General features: G+C 43.1%; 1 protein-coding gene across 1 annotated transcript in view; it reads right to left on the bottom strand.

Annotated features, from left to right (window-relative positions):
• GABBR2 (gamma-aminobutyric acid type B receptor subunit 2) overlaps positions 1-18,849 on the bottom strand; it is a 761,509-nt gene that overhangs the window by 15,892 nt on the left and 726,768 nt on the right. Inside the window, exons 16-17 of the mRNA XM_067569912.1 lie at positions 16,065-16,247; positions 13,254-13,383 (exon numbers count right to left, since the gene is read on the bottom strand). Coding sequence (XP_067426013.1) covers positions 13,254-13,383; positions 16,065-16,247 — 313 coding nt within the window. The remainder of the gene's footprint in view (positions 1-13,253; positions 13,384-16,064; positions 16,248-18,849) is intronic.

Here is an 18,849-nt window from a genome sequence, read left to right as displayed (position 1 = left end):
GGAGAGATCTCCTTGTCAGCCCTGGCCTCCTGTTCCTCAAAAGTCTCTTCCTGAGGCTCCAGTTTCCTGGAAAGGGAGGATGAGGAGGGTTTTCTATATTTACGAACGGCAGAGCTTGAAGCCCTAGAGAACTGATTGTGATAAGCCACCCAGGGATCCCAGTATGGCCAATGGGGTGGGGCATATGGCATGGATGGCAGAATCCACAGGTGCTCACCCTAGCAGGATGATAGCTGTGGACATCTGTCATGAGTGAGCTCAGGCTCCCCAGGGACCTCAGGAAAACAGCCTTCATGGGGCAGAGTGGTGAGCCTTGAACAGATATTTGGGCGGCTGAGACAAAGTGTTGATAAGAATCCTCCTCCTCTGAGTCACTTGGTAATTGTGGGGCAGCAGAAGGAGTTTGAGGTACCACCATCAATATAGGATGGATGTCTGGGGATCTGGAGGCTCTCAGAACCGAGAAAGCGTGAGGTACCGCCATCAGGTACAAGGTGAGCATTCAGAAATCTGGAAGTTCTTAGTATCAAGAAGAGATCAGAGCAGAGCAATGGTGAACCAGGAGTCTCTGACATTCCAGGGATTCAGGGACACTGGAATTTTTGCAGTACTAAGAGTATTGTTGGTACTGTGTCCATGGCTTGAGCTAAAGTAACGGTAGCTGAAGGACTGGATGATACTGTGAGATTTGAACATACCAGGGGAACTCTGGACAGAGATTGAGTGTCCTTTTTCCATAGAGCTCTTCTTTCCATCCCAGTCTGCTGTCGGTACCAATGGCCTCTCAGAGCCCAATACATTAGAGTCTTTAGGCTTGGTGGAGCTCTCAGTACACGAGGAACCGGCAGCCTTGTAGGTACCATGTTGGAAATCAAAGGGATCTGAGGGGAGCTAATGACTGACTTCTTTGAGGTAGATTCTCTATCTGGAGAACTTGGAGCATGGTCTTTGGAAGACTTATGAGAGGAATCTAGGGTCCTTCTCTTAGATGGGTCTCAAAGAGTACGACTCAGAGATAGAAGACTTACCCGACTTATTTGGAGACCATGATACAGGGGGGTTTCCGGCCTGGGTCGGAGGCTGGATGCAGCGAGTTCTCCATTATAAGGAGCTGAAGTTTTATCTCCCTGTTCTTTCTAGCTCTAGATTTTAATGCCAGACAGATGTTGTAGTTCTGGGAAATATGAGATTCCCCAAGGCAACGGATGCCGCGGGAGTGTCCGAAGTTCACAGACTCATAGACTCTAAGGTCAGAAGTGACCAATATGATCATCTAATCTGACCTTCTGCACAACACAAGCCACAGAACCTCACTCACCCATTCCTGTAATAGACCCTTTACTTATGACTGAGTTATTAAAGTCCTCAAATCATGCTTTAAAGACATTAAGATATAGAGAATCCATCAGCAAGTGAGCCGTGCCCCATGCTACAAAGGAAGGCGAAAAACCCCCAGAGGCTTTTCCAATCTGCCCTGGGGAAAAATTCCTTCCCGACTTTAAATATAGCAGTCAGTTAAACCCTGAGCATGTGGGCAAGGCTCACCAGCCAGATACACAAGAAAGAATTCTCTGTAATAACTCAGAATCCACCCCATCCATCGTCCATTCACAGGACATTGGTATATCTACCACCAGTAGTCAAAGATCAGTCAAATGCCAAACTAGGCTGTCCCATCATACCATCCCCTCCATAAACTTATCAAGCTCAGCTAGGTTTTTTGCCCCCACTGCTCCCTTGGAAGGTTATTCCAGAACTTCACTCCTCTGGGGGTTAGAAACCTGCGTCTAATTTCAAGTCTAAACTTCCTGATGGCCAGTTTATATCCATTAGTTCTTGTGTCCACATTGGACTTGAGCTTAAATAATTCCTCTTCCTTCCTGGTATTTCTCCCTCTGATGTATTTATACAGAGCAATCGTATGTCCCCTCAGCCTTCGTTTAGTTAGGCTAAACAAGCCAAGCTCTTTGAGTTTCCTCTCAGAAGGCAGGTTTTCCATTCTACAGATCATCCTAGTAGTCCTTCTCTACACCTGTTCCAGTTTGAATTCATCTTTCTTAAACATGGGGGACCAGAACTGCACACAGTATTCCAGATGAGGTTTCACCAGCACCTTGTATAATGATACTAACACCTCCCTATCTCTACTGGGAATACCTCGCCTGATGCATCCAAAGACCGCATTAGTTTTTTTCATGGCCATATCACATTAGTGGCTCATGGTCATCCTGTGATCAACCACTACACTCAGGTCCTTCCCCTCCTCTGTCACTTCCAACTGATGCGTCCCCAGCTTAAAGCAGAAATTCTTGTTATTAGTCCCTAAATGCATGACTTTGCACTTTCCATTATTAAATTTCATCCTATTTCTATTTCTTCAGTTTACAAGGTCATCCAGATCTTCCTGTATGATATCCCAATCCTTCTCTGTATTGGCAGTACCTCCCAACTTTGTGTCACCCACAAAATTTATTAGCACATTCCCACTTTTTGTGCCAAGGTCAGTAATAAAAAGGTTAAATAAGATTGGTCCCAAGACCGATCCTGAGGAACTCCACTAGTAACCTCTCTCCAGCCTGACAGTTCAGTATGACCTGTTGTAGTCTCCTCTTTAACCAGTTCTTTATCCACCTTTCAATTTTCATATTAATTCCCATTTTTTTCCAATTTAACTAATAATTCCCCATGTGGAACCACATCAAATGTCTTACTGAAATCAAGTTAAATTAGATCCATTGCATTCCCTTTGTCTAAAAAAAATTGTTATCTTTTCAAAAAAGATCAGGTTGATCTGGCACAATATACCTTTTGTAAAGCTATATTGTATTTTATCCCAATTACCGTTAACCTCGATGTCCTTAATTACTTTCTGTTTCAATTTTTTTTCCAAGACCTTGCATATTACTGAGGTCAAACTAACAGGCCTGTAGTTACCCATATAATTTTTTCCCCCTTTCTTAAAAATAGGAACTATGTTAGCAATTATCCAGTCATATGGTACAGCCTCTGAGTTTACAGATTCATTAAAAATCCTTGCTAATGGGCTTGCAATTTCATGTGCTACTTCCTTTAATATTTTGGATGCAGATTATCCGGCCCCTCCCAATTTAGTCCCATTATGATGATCAAATTTGGCTTTTACCTTGGATGTGATAATTTCTACCTCCATATCCTCATTCCCATTAGCCACCCTACCATTATTCCCAAGATCATCATTAGCCTCATTAAAAATGGAGGCAAAATATTTGTTTAGATATTCGGTCATGCCTAGATTATCTTTAATCTCCACCCCATCCTCAGTGCTTAGCTTCTTTCTTGGTTTTCTTCCTATTTATATGGCTATAGAACCTTTAATTATTGGTTTTAATTCCCTTTGAAAGGTCCAACTACTTGGCTTTTGGCCTTTCTCACTTTATCTCTACATGTTCTGAACTCCAAGAGGTAGCTTTCTTTGCTGATCCCTCCCATCTTCCACTCTTTGTAGGCTTTCTCTTAATCACCTGTCTGAGATGCCTGCTCATCCAGCTTGGTCTACAACCCTTGGCTATGAATTTTTCCCCTTTCTTGGGATGCAAATTTCAGATAGCTCCTGCAACTTTGACTTGAAGTAATTCCAAGCCTCCTCCACCTTTAGATCCATGAGTTCTTCAGTCCACTCCACTTCCCCAACTAATTCCCTTTATTTTTTAAAGTTAGCCCTTTTGAAGTTAAAGACCCTAGTTACAGATCTGTTTTTGTTTATCCTTCCATTTATTTTGAACTGAATTAGCTCATGGTCGCTTGAATTAAGGTTGTCCCCTACAACTAGTTCTTTTATGAGTCCTCACTACTCACCAATACCAAATCTAAAATGGCATCCCCTCTTGTTGGTTCAGTAACTATTTGGTGAAGGAATCCATCAGCTATCACATCCAGGAAAATCTGGGCCCTTTTATTACTACTAGCACTTGTCCTCAAGTCTATATCTGGGAAGTTAAAATCTCCCATAATCACACAGTTCCCAGTAGTATTTACTTCATTAAGAGCCTTAAAGAGGTCTCTATCCATATCCAAATCAGATCCCGGTGGTCTGTAGCTCACCCCAAGCACCGTCCCAGGTGAAACTCTAGTAGTTTTCTTCCCCAATATGATTTTTACCCAGACAGACTCTGTCTGATCAATTTCATCACGTCTAATTTCTTTACAGTCTACCTCATCATTGATATACAATGCTACTCCACCACCTTTGCCTTTACATCTGTCTTTCCTAAACAGCACATACCTTCAATACTTGTACACAAGTCATGACTACTATTTCACCAAGTTTCTGTTATCCCAATAATATCTGGTTTCACTTCTTCTCCCAGTAGCTCTAGTTCCTCCTTTTTGTTACCCAGGCTTCTCGCATTGGTATACAAACATCTTAATTTTTGCTGTTTGGCTTCATTCACGTTCCTTACCTGACTTGGCACAGTCATTCTACTGCCAATATCGCCTACTAGACTGATATCTACACCACCCTTCCTCCTAATGTCCATTCTGCTCCCCACTGTTGTGTCCTTTCTTTCTTCATTTTCCTTCCTCTCAATGCTAAAATCAGGCATGGAGATTACCTGGGCATCTCCCAACCATGTCCCCCAACTCCCTAGTTTAAAGCTCTCTTAATCAGTTGTGCCAACCTCCATCCTAGGTGTGCATTTCCTTCCCTACTCAGGTGAAGTCCATCCCAAGAGAACAGTCCTCTGTCCATAAATGCCTCCCAGTGACCATATATTCCAAAGCCTTCCCTATAGCACCACTGTCTGAGCCATCTGTTGACCATCAGAATCTAGTCACACCTTTGTTGTCCTCCTCTAGGGCAGTGTTTCTCAACCTTCTAAGTAGCAAGTACCCCCTAATTTCTGAAAATTTTAAGAAGTACCCCAACACTCAATTTTCCACAGGATTTTATATTTACATGCTAATATGAGTCGTATGTTGGAAGAAGGGCTGAGTATATAAGGCTGTGATATGACAGATGTCAGATCTCGTGTGGGTAGGGTTACCACCTTTACACCAAGGGTGCACAACTCAAGTATGTATCTGGGTTAGAGGTGATGTTGGCCAAAGCTAGGCGGCTTTGAGCAGCATGCCAATGCTGGGGAACATAAAGCGTCGTGCCAAATTTTTTGCCACAGATTTGAGAGGAGGAAGGGGTGAGAGAGAGAGAGATAGAGAGGAAAAGAGGGTAACTAACTGGTAAAATCTGGAGCTGTCATAGTTGTCAATGTAACTGCTCAGCTAGTCTTCTGTGCATTGGGCTTTGAGCCAGGGAGGGGGGCTGCCACCTGGACAAGTTGCAGGCAGCTGCTGCCTGGCTGCCAGCCTGGGAGGTGGGCGACTGCCACCCAATATGAGCTGAGTCAGAGGAGGCTTCCGCGCTGCTGGGATCCAGGGATGTGGGCAGGCGGCTGCTGCCCATCTTCAAGACGGTGTGCTGGAGGCTGTCCCTCAGCTCAGAGATAGGGCATGGGTGGCTGCCACCCAGATGTGAGCCCAGATCGTGAGATGCAGGAGGCTTCCCCGGAAGCTGGAGGCTGCCATCCACTTCCCAGCTTGGAGCTTGGACTTGGCAGGAAGTGGGCGGCTGCTGCACACCTCCCACAAGAGCCGGTGGCTGCCGCTTGCTTCCGAGCTGGGACCCAGTGGGAAGCGGGGGCTGCTGCCCGCCTGCCGCAGAAGTTGGCAGCTGCCGCCCACCTCTCCTTCACTCTGTTTTTCCCTGGGTACTCCCTGCCTGTGTCTTGCATATCCCCAGGGGTACACGTACCACAGGTTGAGAAACTGTGCTCTAGGGACAGGCAGAATCCCACTGAAGATCACCTGAAACTCAATTTCCTTAAGAGTCTTCCCCAGCCTGGCACAGTCTCCATGGATACGTTCCAGCGAGAATCTAGCTGTATCATTTGTACCCACATGAAGGACAATCAGTAGATTCTTTCCTGCTCCCGTTAGAATCCTCTTTAGCCTCAGGTCCACATCCCGTATCTTAGCACCCAGCAGACAGCACACCCTTCTGTTCTCCGGATCAGCTATGGTTATAGGCTTGTCTGTTCTTCTCCGCAGGGAGTCCCCAATCACGTAGACCTGCCTTTTCCTCATCAGGGTGTGATTCCCCAGCCTATCCCCTGTTCTTTCTGGCTGCAAGTCATCTCTTCTACTATTCTCCTTTGCAGTCCTCTGCAACCATTCCTATATCCTCCTGCAGCTCTTATTTGGTGGTATCTCCATTGGCTCATCCATTCTTTGTACAGGACTAGCTTCTCTTCCCTTCTTCCTTGCCCTCCCACCTTCAGTAACCACCTGCTGTGCCTCTTCTTCATTTTCCAACTCCACAAACATGTTTCCTGAGCTATATTTCTCCTTTATTAGCCTGTCTTTTCCTCTGCTGGGTTCTTGCTGTCACATGCTTCCACTGGCCACTTTCCTTACCCAGCATTCTCCCCTCAGAGTTCTTTGGTCCTGATTCCATCTGCACGTCTGGGTTTTTCCCTTCAGCCTCCTCATTCCTTTGCTCCATCATCTGCTGGCAAACTCAACCAGAGTTTCCACCTGCATCACCAACCCTCGAATCTTCTCTTCCATCAGCTCTATGAGGCGGCACTTCATATAAACAAAGCTCTTTTGAGGTACCCCCTCCAGGATCATGTACATCCTGCAGCTTCCATATCCAGTTATCTTCATTGGCTCTTCCACTGCTTGAGTGACTACCACTATCGCCTCTGTATCCGCCAGAGTCTTTCCCCCTACTTCTTGTCAGTGAGAGACACAAAAGCAAAAACAAACCACCAAAACAACCCCCAATGAGCACCCCAAAAATACCAGAGCACCACACAATCCCTCCCTAAACTCCCACTCAAACTCCCCTGTTTTCAACTCTCTTTGCTGGCTCCTGTGCCACTGCCTGATTGAGTGGCTGCCTTTATAGGGCCCCTAATTAGGGAAGCCCCACCCCTTAATTTGGATCAGCTGATCTCAGTACACCGCACAGTACTAGCTCCTGCATACTGAAGGAAGAAGAAAGAAAAAAAAAACCCAACTGAAACAAAATAAAACAAAAAACAAAAACAAAGACACACAACTTCACAAAACTTTACCGCTGCCCGTAAGGCCCACCCAAACTCCCATGTTTTCAGCTCTGTTTGCTGGTTCATGTGCCATTGCAGCTCACTGGGATTGCCTCCTGGCATGACAGGGAACACTTGAATCAAGGAGAACAAGGCATACCCTTGGAAAGGGTAAAAATCCTCCCAAAGTGGTGGGTGGGACTATCGAAAAGCTATATATATCAAACTTTTAAAAAAATATAGTTTTGTAAAAAATCTGATTATAGCTAAACTACTACTAAGTGCTAACTACTGTAATACACTGACTACAAAAGCTAAGAGAACACAGTTGAGGCAAAAAACTCAACTCAAACAACTAACCCAGGCTCCGTCTCAAGTTGGGGGCGGTTCAGAAGGAACTGTTGACAGTAAGCCCACACAATGCTATATAGAAATGGTATGGAGCATGAGGCCAAGTAAAACACATGGGCATCACTATGAAAAATCTCCAATCGAAGGCACAGGGAGTGCAGATGCACCTAGAGTGGAGCACCTATAGGAACACTACATGAAGAAAAACAAATATTTATTAATGGGCTCTTCAATCTAGCAGAGAATGGTATAACATGATCCAGTGGCTGGAAGTTGAAGCTAGACAAATTCGGACTGGAAATAAGGCCTACATTTTCAACGGTGGAAGTAATTAACCATTGGAACAATTTATCACTGGTCATCATGGATTCTCCATCACTGACAATTTATAAATCAAAATTGTATATTTTTCAAAAACCTATGCTCTAGAAATTATTTTGGGGAAGTATGATTTATTTTGCCCAAATGGACATAAGAGTAGGAAGAGACCTATACACATAAGTATATACATAAGTATTATATTACTTATGCCTAGGTAGACATGACTTAGGCCATGTCTATACTACACAGTTTTGTTCACAAAAGTCAGCTTTTGTCGACAGAACAGTGGAGGTGTACATCCTGCAATTCTCCTCCTGCCAATTTAACTCTCCTTTTACGCCAACAGAATAAACCACCTGGGGAAGAGGCACAGAGCTTTTTGTGATGAAGTTAAAGTGAAGCAGTGTCAGTATAGATGCTGCATTGCTTATGTTGCTGTAAGTGGTCTCCAGGAGGTATCCCACAATGCCCATTGTGACCGCTCTGGTCACCAGTTCAAACTCCGCTGCCCTGCAGCCAGGTACACAGACATGCACCCCTCCCCCTTTAAAAGCCCAGTAGTTTTTGAAATTCCACTTCCTGTTTGCTTGGCATGGACAGCTCACATAGCAACTTCCCAACTGACCATGCTGACTCCCCACAGCAAACACACACTGGAGTTGTTGGATCTGCTGGGTCTATGGGGAGAGGAGGCTGTGTAGTCACAGCTCCGCTCCAGGTATAAGAACTTTGATACCTATGGGCAGATTGCTTGGGACATGGAGGAGAAGGGGCATGAAAGGGGCATGCAGCAGTGCCGTGCTAAGATCCAGGACTGAGGCAGGAGTATCAGAAGGCCAGGGAAGCCAATCATTGGTCTGGTGCATTGCCAAAGACATTGCCACTTCTACAAGGAATTTCATGGCATCCTCAGTGGTGACCCCACCTCTACCGCCAAGAGCCTCATGGATACTCAAGGGGGCTGTAGGCAGTGGCCAGCGGAGTGAATCCTGAGGACAAAGTGGTAGACAAGGAAGTGGAGTTGGAGGAGCATGGGGGACAGGTGACAGGGACATCCAGTGGTGTGGCAAGCCAGGATCTTTTTTTAACTTCAGAGGGGTCTAGCCAGTCCCAGCACTCTGGCTCTGGTGCACCTGATGCAGGAGAGGGGAGCTCCGGTAAGTACTCATTGTGCTTTGAGACTGCAGGGAAGACATGAGGTAGAGCTCTGCTTTTTTTTTCTTCCAGGGTAGAAGAGGGATAGAAATAACCAACACCAGCACTGTTCGCAACTGCTTCTCATTCCTCTGTGCAGCTAGGCAGAGGTGGCACTGTGAAAAAGTTTGTTGATGCACACTGGGATGTCTTGGGAATCCTTCATAGTTATCTCTGGGAAACTTCAATCCTCTGCCTAAGGTTCCTTGGGAGGGCAGTCTTGTTTCGTCCCCCATGATAGAAAACTTTGTGGCACCAATCTGCAGGAACCAAAGCAGTACACAGGTGAGCAGCAAATGGACCTAGTCTGTAATTGTGAGCATGCAGGAGCTGCACCTTTGCATCCGTGGTTATCATCAGGAGTGAGATATCAGATGCTACCACCCCCACCTGTGGAAAACAGTGCCAGTATTCAGAATAGTGGCCCTAGGCACTTGTATTGATAACCCTCTGAGCCCTCACACCCTTTGTCTCATCTTGCCCCTTTCCCCGTAGGCTGAACTCACCATGGCTGGGACTCTTGCCATGCATGTACCTGCTAAGGGAAAGTGAGAAAGTGGAGTATCTAATTTGTATGAATCAAAGCTGTGAGTGCACTCACAATAGTGTCTTTGTCTATTGTTTCTTAAGCTTCTGCAAATGTGCTCTTGAGTGTCTCCTCCTGCATATTGGCTGAGCGGCTCCATTTGATAAGGATATGAACCAGAAGGAGTAAGGAAGACATGTTTAGGAAGGTGCTGCAATCGTCTGTTGCTGCTGATAGCGTATAGAGAGCATGGAGAGAGACTTTCAGTGAAAAACTCAGAGCAGATAGCCAAGAGAGGATACAGGGTCGGGAGCAGATGATACAGCTGCTGGAGGACTAAACAGACATGCTGAGGTCCCTGATTGTTCTCTAGGCAGAACACATCTGTGCTCACTTCCCCCTGCAGCCCATACAGAACTGCCTTCCATAACCTCCCCAAACTCCTCCCCACATTCCTCACATGTTCCTGGGCTGGTCCAGTACCCCAGGCACTCTACCCCAGGGACATGTTTCACAATGACAGCTGGACATACACCCAGCTGTGAGAGCTTTATTTAAAAAAGTGCTCTTCAATGTCATGTCCCTTGTAGAAAATAGAAATGTTTGTATAGCTGATGAATAAAAATATATTTATAGAAAAATGAAGCTTTATTTGTCTACAACACACGGTTGTTGCTGCTGAAATTCATACACAGTTGCAATCGATGCTTTAGAAGAGAACAATTAATGCACACACAGCAATCATTACAAGGGTCATACGATGGTGCAAGAAAGGAATCCCTGGCTCAATGCATTATACAAAGGCACATTACAAGGCTCATTATCAAAATGGTCCTTCAAAGTTTCCCTGATTCGTATAGCCCCTCATTAAGCCCCTCGAACACCTCTGGTATCTGGCTGCCAGCCAATCCACCTCAGCACTCCACCCCTGCAGAAACTTTTCGCCCTTGGTTTCACAAATGTTATGCAGAGCATAGCAGGTTGCTATGACCATGGGAATATTTTCCTCATTGAGTTCTAACCTTCCAAAAATGCAGGGCCAGTGACCTTTTTATTTGCCAAAGGGACATTCAGCGGTCATTTTGCACCTGCTGAGCCTGTTGTTGAAGTGCTCTTTGCTGCAGTCATGACTTCCAGTGAAAGGCTTCCTGAACCACAGGAGCAAGAGGTAGGCTGGGTCTCCCAGGGTCACAATTTGCATTTCCATATCCCCAATTAGAATCTTCTGGTATGGAAAGAAATTCCCTGTTTGCAGCTTTCTGTATTGCTTCATGCACCTTCCCTGACCACTCCGTGTCGATGTCAGTGAAACAACCATGGTGATCCACAAGTGCTTGTATTACCATTGAAAAGTAGCCCTTTCTTTTGATGTAGTCCATTGCAAGGTGGTCAGGGGTCAAAATGGCGATATGCCTGCCATCTATTGCCCTAGTGCAGTTAGGGAATCCCATTGCTGCAAAGCCATCCACCATTTCCTGCACATTGTCCTGAGTCACAGTCCTTCGTAGTAGAAGGCAATTAATGGCCATGCACACTTGCATGACTGCAACCCCTGCAGTGGACTTCCCAATTCCAAATTGATTTGGAACTGATTGGTAGCAGTCTGGAGTTGCCAGTTTGCACACAGCTATTACCACTTACTTCTCCACCATGAAGGCAGAGCTCATTTTGATGTCCCTGCTCCAGAGGACAGAGGCGAGCGCCACACAGCGTTCCAGGAAGGTGGCTTTGTACATCCAAAAGTTCTGCCGCCACTACTTATCATCCCATACATGCATCATGATATGATCTCACCACTCAATGCTTGTTTCCTGAGCCCAGTACTGAAGGTCCACCATGTGCTGCTGCTCCATGAATGCCAACAGCAACCTTGAATTGTTTCTCTCCAAGGCATATAGCGGGGCAGACACCATGTGTCATCATCAGATTCACAACTCATGAAATACTGCAGGATCAGCTGCATTGTTTTCATAATACTCATCATAGCATTGGAGAGCAGTGCCAGATCCATGCTTTCAGACAGAGATGGTGGGTGCACAGTTTACTGGGGCTGTTGAAAAGCTGTGTGAAACACAGTTGGAAACCCGTAGAATGATGGGGTGGAGAAAACTGCCTCATGGAATGGTGAGCCCGCCCCTATGAGGCACTGCGATCCCTTCCTAGAGCACCCAGTGGCAAATGGTGACTAGTTACACAGTGGGATAGCTACCCACAGTGCACTGCTCTCTTTGTCGATGCAAGAGCACCAGCTATGGACGCGCTCCAATGTCCCAAAGACTGTTGTGTGGATGTGCAAAAGTGGTTTAATTACAGCGGAAGATGATCGTCAACATAACTTAAATCGACTTAACTTTGTAGTGTAATCAAAGCCTTAGCCTTGGTGTCTCTGTTCCCTCTGTGCACCAAATTACAGCTATCTTGCCGCAGACTGTGACTCTCAAGTCAGTCTGTCTGTCAGGCACATTACAGGCTGACACTGCGTTCCTGTCAGCTTCCAGCTGAGCAGACCACTCTCATCCGCACTCCCGCTTTCTGCTAGGGGCATCTTTTTAACTCCTTAGGGTATTTTGATCTCAGCCCTTGCCTTGGGAAGAGTGAAACGCCTTAGTCTGGATGGTTCTAGCAAAGTAGTTTATTCCTGCAGTCGATGGCCCATCTGTTGTTCTTAACTTCTGTGTGGCGGGAACCTTCGAGGCAGTCTAATGTGTGTCATTGCTTACCCTTCCTTGGTTTCTCAGCAGCCCCACTTTTACAGCTTCCTTTGATTTGATTATGCATTCAGGCAGGTAACAATACCAAATGGAACAGGGAAACAGGGTCATTCATAATATTAATAAGAATAATAAACCATTTTCCCGATTTGTCACATCATTATTCCTATTTTAGTCACAAAGCAGATCAATGTCAGAGCCAGAAATAGAACCAAGGTGTACTGACTATGACTCAAGTGGGTCATGCTGCTTCCCAGTAGTGAAACATTGTTAATGAAAGTAATGGTTTTGCCTGTATTTCTTTGGAGAGTGATGTAAAACACATGGTGGAAGCAACTGAGGGGTAGCTATAGTAGTCACGAAAATTCCTTTCTAGCACAACCTATTTCTAGGTAACAGTTTTCGAACACAAATGTCTCCAATCCTACATTTGGAAGCTCAGATCAGCACTCAGAATATAAGCATATCAATATTTCTTTTATGTGCCTTTTTGCCAAAAGCAAAATTTGGACACCCTAATAAGACCATCATGTTTGAAAACTGGGTTTCACATGTTTAATACTGACAACATGGGTGAGGTAATATCTTTTATTGGATCAACTTCTGTTGGTGAGAGATGAGCTTTCGAGCATACACAGAACTCTTCTTCAGATCAGGTCAGGTCAGGTCAGGTCAGGTCATGTTTAATACTGACTTAGTTAATTGTCACAACATCCAAAATAAAACAAGAAAGCCTTTTTAATAAACCCTCTATGACTCTCTATTCCTGCTGCAACATAGAACATCCTTGATTCTGAACATTTTTTAAAAATGTCTTTAAGATATTTTACTGCATATGATATGCTCTTAGAGCACACAATAGGATAAGGTCATTTTATACAGTGAGATAACTAAGCAGTGAACACAGTATAGCTTCGTATTTGATTCTGCATATTTGCAAAATGAAACTTAATAATTTAACACTCAATCCTGTACAATGCTGAACCCTCTGGAGCCAATCCATTGGGGCCAGACTGCTTAGCACCTTGTAGGACCAAGCTCTTAGCAGACATGACCGATTCTTACCTTTGCTGTCTGTAAAGTTCCGTATACTGAGGATGTCATTAAGATCCTGATAGTGGTTCTGCTTAATGTAGGTTGACTTCTCAGGTGTGTCCTGTAGCTGCATAGTAACTTCTTCTAAATCTTTGTCCAACTGTAAAACAAAACCACAGTATAAGAAACATAATGAGTGGGAACCATTAAAAACTCAAGTCACTGCTTCCAGTATTTGCAGTAAATGCATAGCTTTCTATAATTAGAATAGTTGACAGCTTGGTATTGCAATTACTGCAGTGTGACAAATACTGAGTTTTAATAGCACCCCAATTCAACCTATAAAAGGCATGCTAATTGTACCAAAATAAATTAAAGTGGAAAGCTGTTCACATAGGACTCTAAATAGCCAGTAAATACTGTTATTTGCTGGAGATAACGCACACATGAAAAGAACAAGCTGCTGTTTCATCTAGTACTTTACGTTTTATTTAAGCAAATTTTACTTAACATGACACTGTTGTCTTGCTGAATAGGAATGTGAGTCCCTTGGACAATGGAATGCCTAGCATGGAAACCTCTTAGTTTCACTCACTGCATATACACTACAAATGTAGTATAGGTGGCTACTACATTGATTTCCACAACAAGCTGAACACAGCCCTTTGTAGGCATTCTCAGTTATTTTTACATTTGACCTTGTCTGAGTCAGTGCAGCAGTAACAGACAGAAATATTCAGTAATTTTGCAGATTCAGTAGTTAAATAATATATGAAATGTCAAAATATTTGATAACATGACGCAAAGAGAAAGCATTTATACGAGAGATTGATATAATCAAGTTTATGTTATGCAGGAGTTACAACTAGGTGATCATAATGATGCCTCTGGCTTTCGTATTTATGGGAGGGATTCTCAGTGCTGCTCCTGTCCCTGTATGCCACTGAGCCAGCGTATAGGACCCTAAAGGCACCACAAGGAGCTTTGGGAGAATTCCTCAGTGCAGGTCCTACGCACAAGGTATGTGTTGGGGTGGGATGGGGCATGTCAGAGAAAGCTGAGTGATTTCTATAGTGTATGTTGCTATACAGATTATGGACAGCTACAGGTTGCACAGCTACCCAGACAGCCAAGGCAGAGCTGCCAGAACTTAGAGTAACTCCTGGCCTATTTTAAGTTGTGCTGGGAGCAACACTTGCCCATCACCAACTCAGAATCCTCAGGGTGAAAATGTGTTCCCTTTCTCCCTGAACTGCTTTTGTGTGTCCTGTGCCTCCTTGGAGTCATGTCACACACTCACCCTATGAATAACATTTTCGTATAACAATAACCAAGTATTACTGACATAAGTAACTAATTTGTTTAATTTAGGCAATTAAAAGGGGGAATTTCCCCAAATTGTGGCATCATGGAAGTGACCATAGTCAAGACATAGTCAAGGAAGCATTTCATTCTTTTAAATGGGACAAGGTGAGTGAGGTAATATCTCCTATTGGACCAATTTCTGCTGCTGAAAGAGACAAGCTTTCGAGCTTACACAGGACCTGAAGAAGAGCTCTGTGTAAGCTGAAAAACTTCTCTCTTCCACCAACAGAAGTTGGTCCAATAAAAGATATTACCTCACCCACCTTTCTTCTTAAATATCCCGGTATCACCAACACTGCAAACAACATTCTTTTAAACGGTATTTTCACTTCTTTTTAACCTTCTAAAGAGAATCTCCTTTTATGAGGTCATTTTTCTGTAATTGAGCTAAAGGCAACCATAGGCAGGAGAACCATGGTTTTCCCTCATTAGTGCACACTGTGCCATCTGAGGTGAATCAGGCTCCAGGCTCAGCTGCAGAAGGGTAACAATGGGAGCAAGGCCTTTTCTACCTTCTTGCTAAATGAGGAGGTAGGGTATGCATCTAATTGCCCTAAAAACCTTACCATGGACCTTATGGGGGCAGCAGGTCCCCTTGCCATCTCTCTGAAGACAAAGCTGCTGTGTTTCTTTTAATACATCACCAAGTAAGAGGGGAGACCCACATCTGTTGGATTTTGATATTTATATTCAGAGACCAGAAGTATTGAGCCATATTTCTTATATTATGGTAGTACCCTGAAGCGCCAACCAAGATCAGAGCCCCATTTTGCTAGACACTGTACAGACACATAGTAAAGAGACAGTCTGTACCCCAAGAAACTTACAGTCTAAAAAGAAAAAGCAGAGGCCCAGAGAGGTGAAGTGAGGTGCTCAAGGTCATACAGCAAATAAGCAGCAGAAATGGGAACAGACTGCAGATCTCCTGATCCACAATATAGTATCCTATCCACTAGACCACCCTGCTTATGTTATCTCCAAACTGGGGTATTTGACCAACTCCATAAAAGTGGAACTATTACTGGGAAGCTGCAAGGTAAAATCAAGAATTTAAATATACCATGCCTACTCTTTGAGTCCCATTCTGGTCATGATATTAGGTTTGCACTTTTACAACTACATCCATAAAACTAGAAGCATTCAGTCTTTCTACGGGTAACACAGGAGTTGATGCATCTGTTGTGAATTCTCAAAAATGAGGGAAGTTTCACGTGAAGCTGATACAGGTATCATCTGTGATGAGATGAAGTGTCTCATCTCCTGAGTAAATCAGTTATAAGTATAACAATACTTATTATTTTATTCTTTTCCACTTGTTAACCATTGTTCTTTCTCTAAAAACACAGGCTAAAATTATGAGGTTTTAGTTGCAAAAAATGAGTAAGGTTAAGCTTTATACAGCTTTATAGCGACACAAATAAAGTATTTCATCCACAGGACAGAATTATCTGGTTTAGTGTATACAATAAATGATACCTCTGTGATTTTCATTCTCAAGCGGTGGTTTTCTGACTGCAGTCCTTCTAGCCGAGATGTACTGGCTTGATTGACACTGGTGACTGATGTTGATGTTTTTGAGTCTTCTTTCTTTTGATTTTGAGTGAATTGGAACCGTCTGTTCTGAGTAGCTGCATCAGGATTTGTTCTCAGTGTGATTAACTGAAAGGTTTAAAAGCTGTGAGAAATTCTGCAACAGATTTTATTTTTGTATCAGTTTCTTCTGTGCCCCCAAATAAAAATAATGGAAGGTACACTTCAAAAAGGAACTGTTGGGTACAATTCGCAGCAAAGTGGAAACTACATTTTACTTTACATGTGCAGTACAATTTCTCTGTGACCATACAGACTATTTGTAGAGCTTGCAAGATGAACTGTTCCATTTTTTCCAATTACTGGAAAATGTTTCCTAAAGTTCCAATTAAATATATTATTTTTAAACTTTAATGCATCATCCCTTGTTAGTTCTTTCCTTTCATTTATATTTTCATCCTTCAAAGGGAAACATTCAACATAAAAATCACACTTCTGTCTGGAAATTTTTTACATCTTACAGTTACAAAGAATGCTGTGAGCAGAGAGAGGCCCCAGACAGAATGAGAGCGAGAAGTACTGACAGAGTGAGCACAAGGGAATTCAGATTGGGCGGGAGTTCATCAACAGGGGAGGAGGAGTAGGCAGCTTAATTAGCCATTAGTAGACTAAATAAAGAATAGCCATTCAAATAAATTGAATAAACCATATTTTTTTTAAAAGGTTAACCTCAAATTTAAAGATAAAGATAAAACCTAGAGCAATCTAATACCCAGTGACAGAGAGAAAAAAAATCCACTTTAAATATGAAGGTGGAAGGCCAGCAGCAGTTTAACAAGTGTGGGGGCTACACCGTTTGCTTCAGAGTGTGCAAAATGCCTGACTACTTGCCAAGTGACATATGTATAAACCCAGTTCAAGCAGCTCACGGCCCTCGAGCACAGAGCAGCATCTTAAGGACAAAGCTAATGAACCAGTGAGGCCTACAGAAACAGTGAATTATTTGAAGAGATGGCATCTAAGGACATGGTAGCTTTGTCCCACCTCAGAACTGGTTCCCCCACCCTTCAGTTAGGGAAGTCAGTTTCATGATTCGAAGGAATGGAGGGAAAAATGCCCCTATTTGGGACTCCACTTCCAATAGGGGTGGAAGAGACTGATCAGGCACTGAGGTGATCACTCCAAAGATGGGGTTATAAATCACAGATGCAGACAGGCTATGGTAATGGCCTATATTTGAAGACATTAGTTTGTAATTAGGCTAAGCTATCAATGACTCTTGTGTTCAGTTTTTATAATTATATTCCCAGGCAAAAATCTGCATTAAGATGGAATTAAGGTAGTGTATGAGTAACTTTTTCATCAAGCGGAAAAATATCACAAGGTTTGGAAACTGAAGTGAGCTAAATTCAAACTGGAAATAAGACAGAAAGTGATTATCAGAGCAGCTGACAAAAGACTGTGATGAATTCTGCATCATTCGGGAGCCTTTAAATCAAGATTTGTATGTCTTGCTACAAAGATATGTTCCAATTCATCCACATGTTGTTAGATTAGATGCAAAAATCAATAAGTGAAATCTATGGCCTGTGTTATATAAGACAGCAGACTATAGTATCACAATGATTCCTTCCAGCCCTATGTTTAACCAATCCTTTGTTGCTCTGCACCTTGTACAGACATTTTCACCAGTCCAAAATGGATGTCAAATGCTACCAAATCAGAAAGATCGGGTTTTACACCAACTTTGTACTCACTTTGCACTGGTGTAAAATATTAGGGTGCATGAGAAATTGGATGGAAAATAACATGGGAAATGTTTTAATTCTATTATACCAATCAATGCTATGCTCTCACACAGAATACTGTGCTCACCTCTGGTCACTTTAGAAAGGCTCTAGCAGAAAAAGAGGGGCTCAAAAATGGGTGATAAAAAATAAATAGGCATGGAAAGATTTCTATATGAAGAGAGACTAAAATTATTAGGACTGTTTACTTTAGAAAGTAATAGGGACATGTTAAATGTACACAAGAAAAAAGGGACTTTAAAGGTAGCAGATTTAAAATTTCTAATAAGAACTATTTTTTGACACAATGCGTATTTGACCTATGGAGTTCATTTCCAGAAGATATTAATGGGGCCAACAATGTATTAAGAATGATTGGACTTTTATAAGGATAATGAGATCTTCCAAAGTTAGGTAGAAAACAATACATTGGATATGAATCTGCTTACTTCAGGGTATAAGGCAACCTCTAGGTGAAGAAAGTTAGGAAAAACATTCCTTCTGATCTAGTTATTCCATTATGGGCTTTCTTACACTTTCCTCTGAAGTATCTGGTGCTAGCAACAGGCTACTGGACTAGATGGACCACTGGGCTTAGCTAGTATGGCAATTGCTATGTCCTATATCCCTAGCTAAGATAGTTTAACTGAAAGAAATTAAAGAGAAAATTATTTTTCTCTTTGTTCAGTTGTTTACTGTGTAGAATCACTGTTTCTCCTGGGTAGTTTCTCCCTTCCAGAAAACACTCTGATAGATATCAACATAATGACTTTTTAAAATAAGAATTAATTAAAAAAAAATTAAAAAGCTACTTTTCAGGGAGACCAGGTATGTTGGAAGCTGGAATTTTTTAAAGTAATTTAAAAAAAATCAAGTGGTCAGTGTCCCTTTCATTAATGTTCAGTTGCGAAATGTTGGGGTACCCTAGCTACACACACCGCAAC

The sequence above is a fragment of the Emydura macquarii genome, unplaced genomic scaffold (genome assembly GCF_026122565.2).
Source record: "Emydura macquarii macquarii isolate MOO-44397 ecotype Brisbane River unplaced genomic scaffold, CSIRO-AGI_Emac_v2 contig_2948, whole genome shotgun sequence".
NCBI classification, from domain to species: Eukaryota; Metazoa; Chordata; order Testudines; family Chelidae; genus Emydura; species Emydura macquarii.
This window is presented reverse-complemented; position numbering and strand designations above follow the sequence as displayed.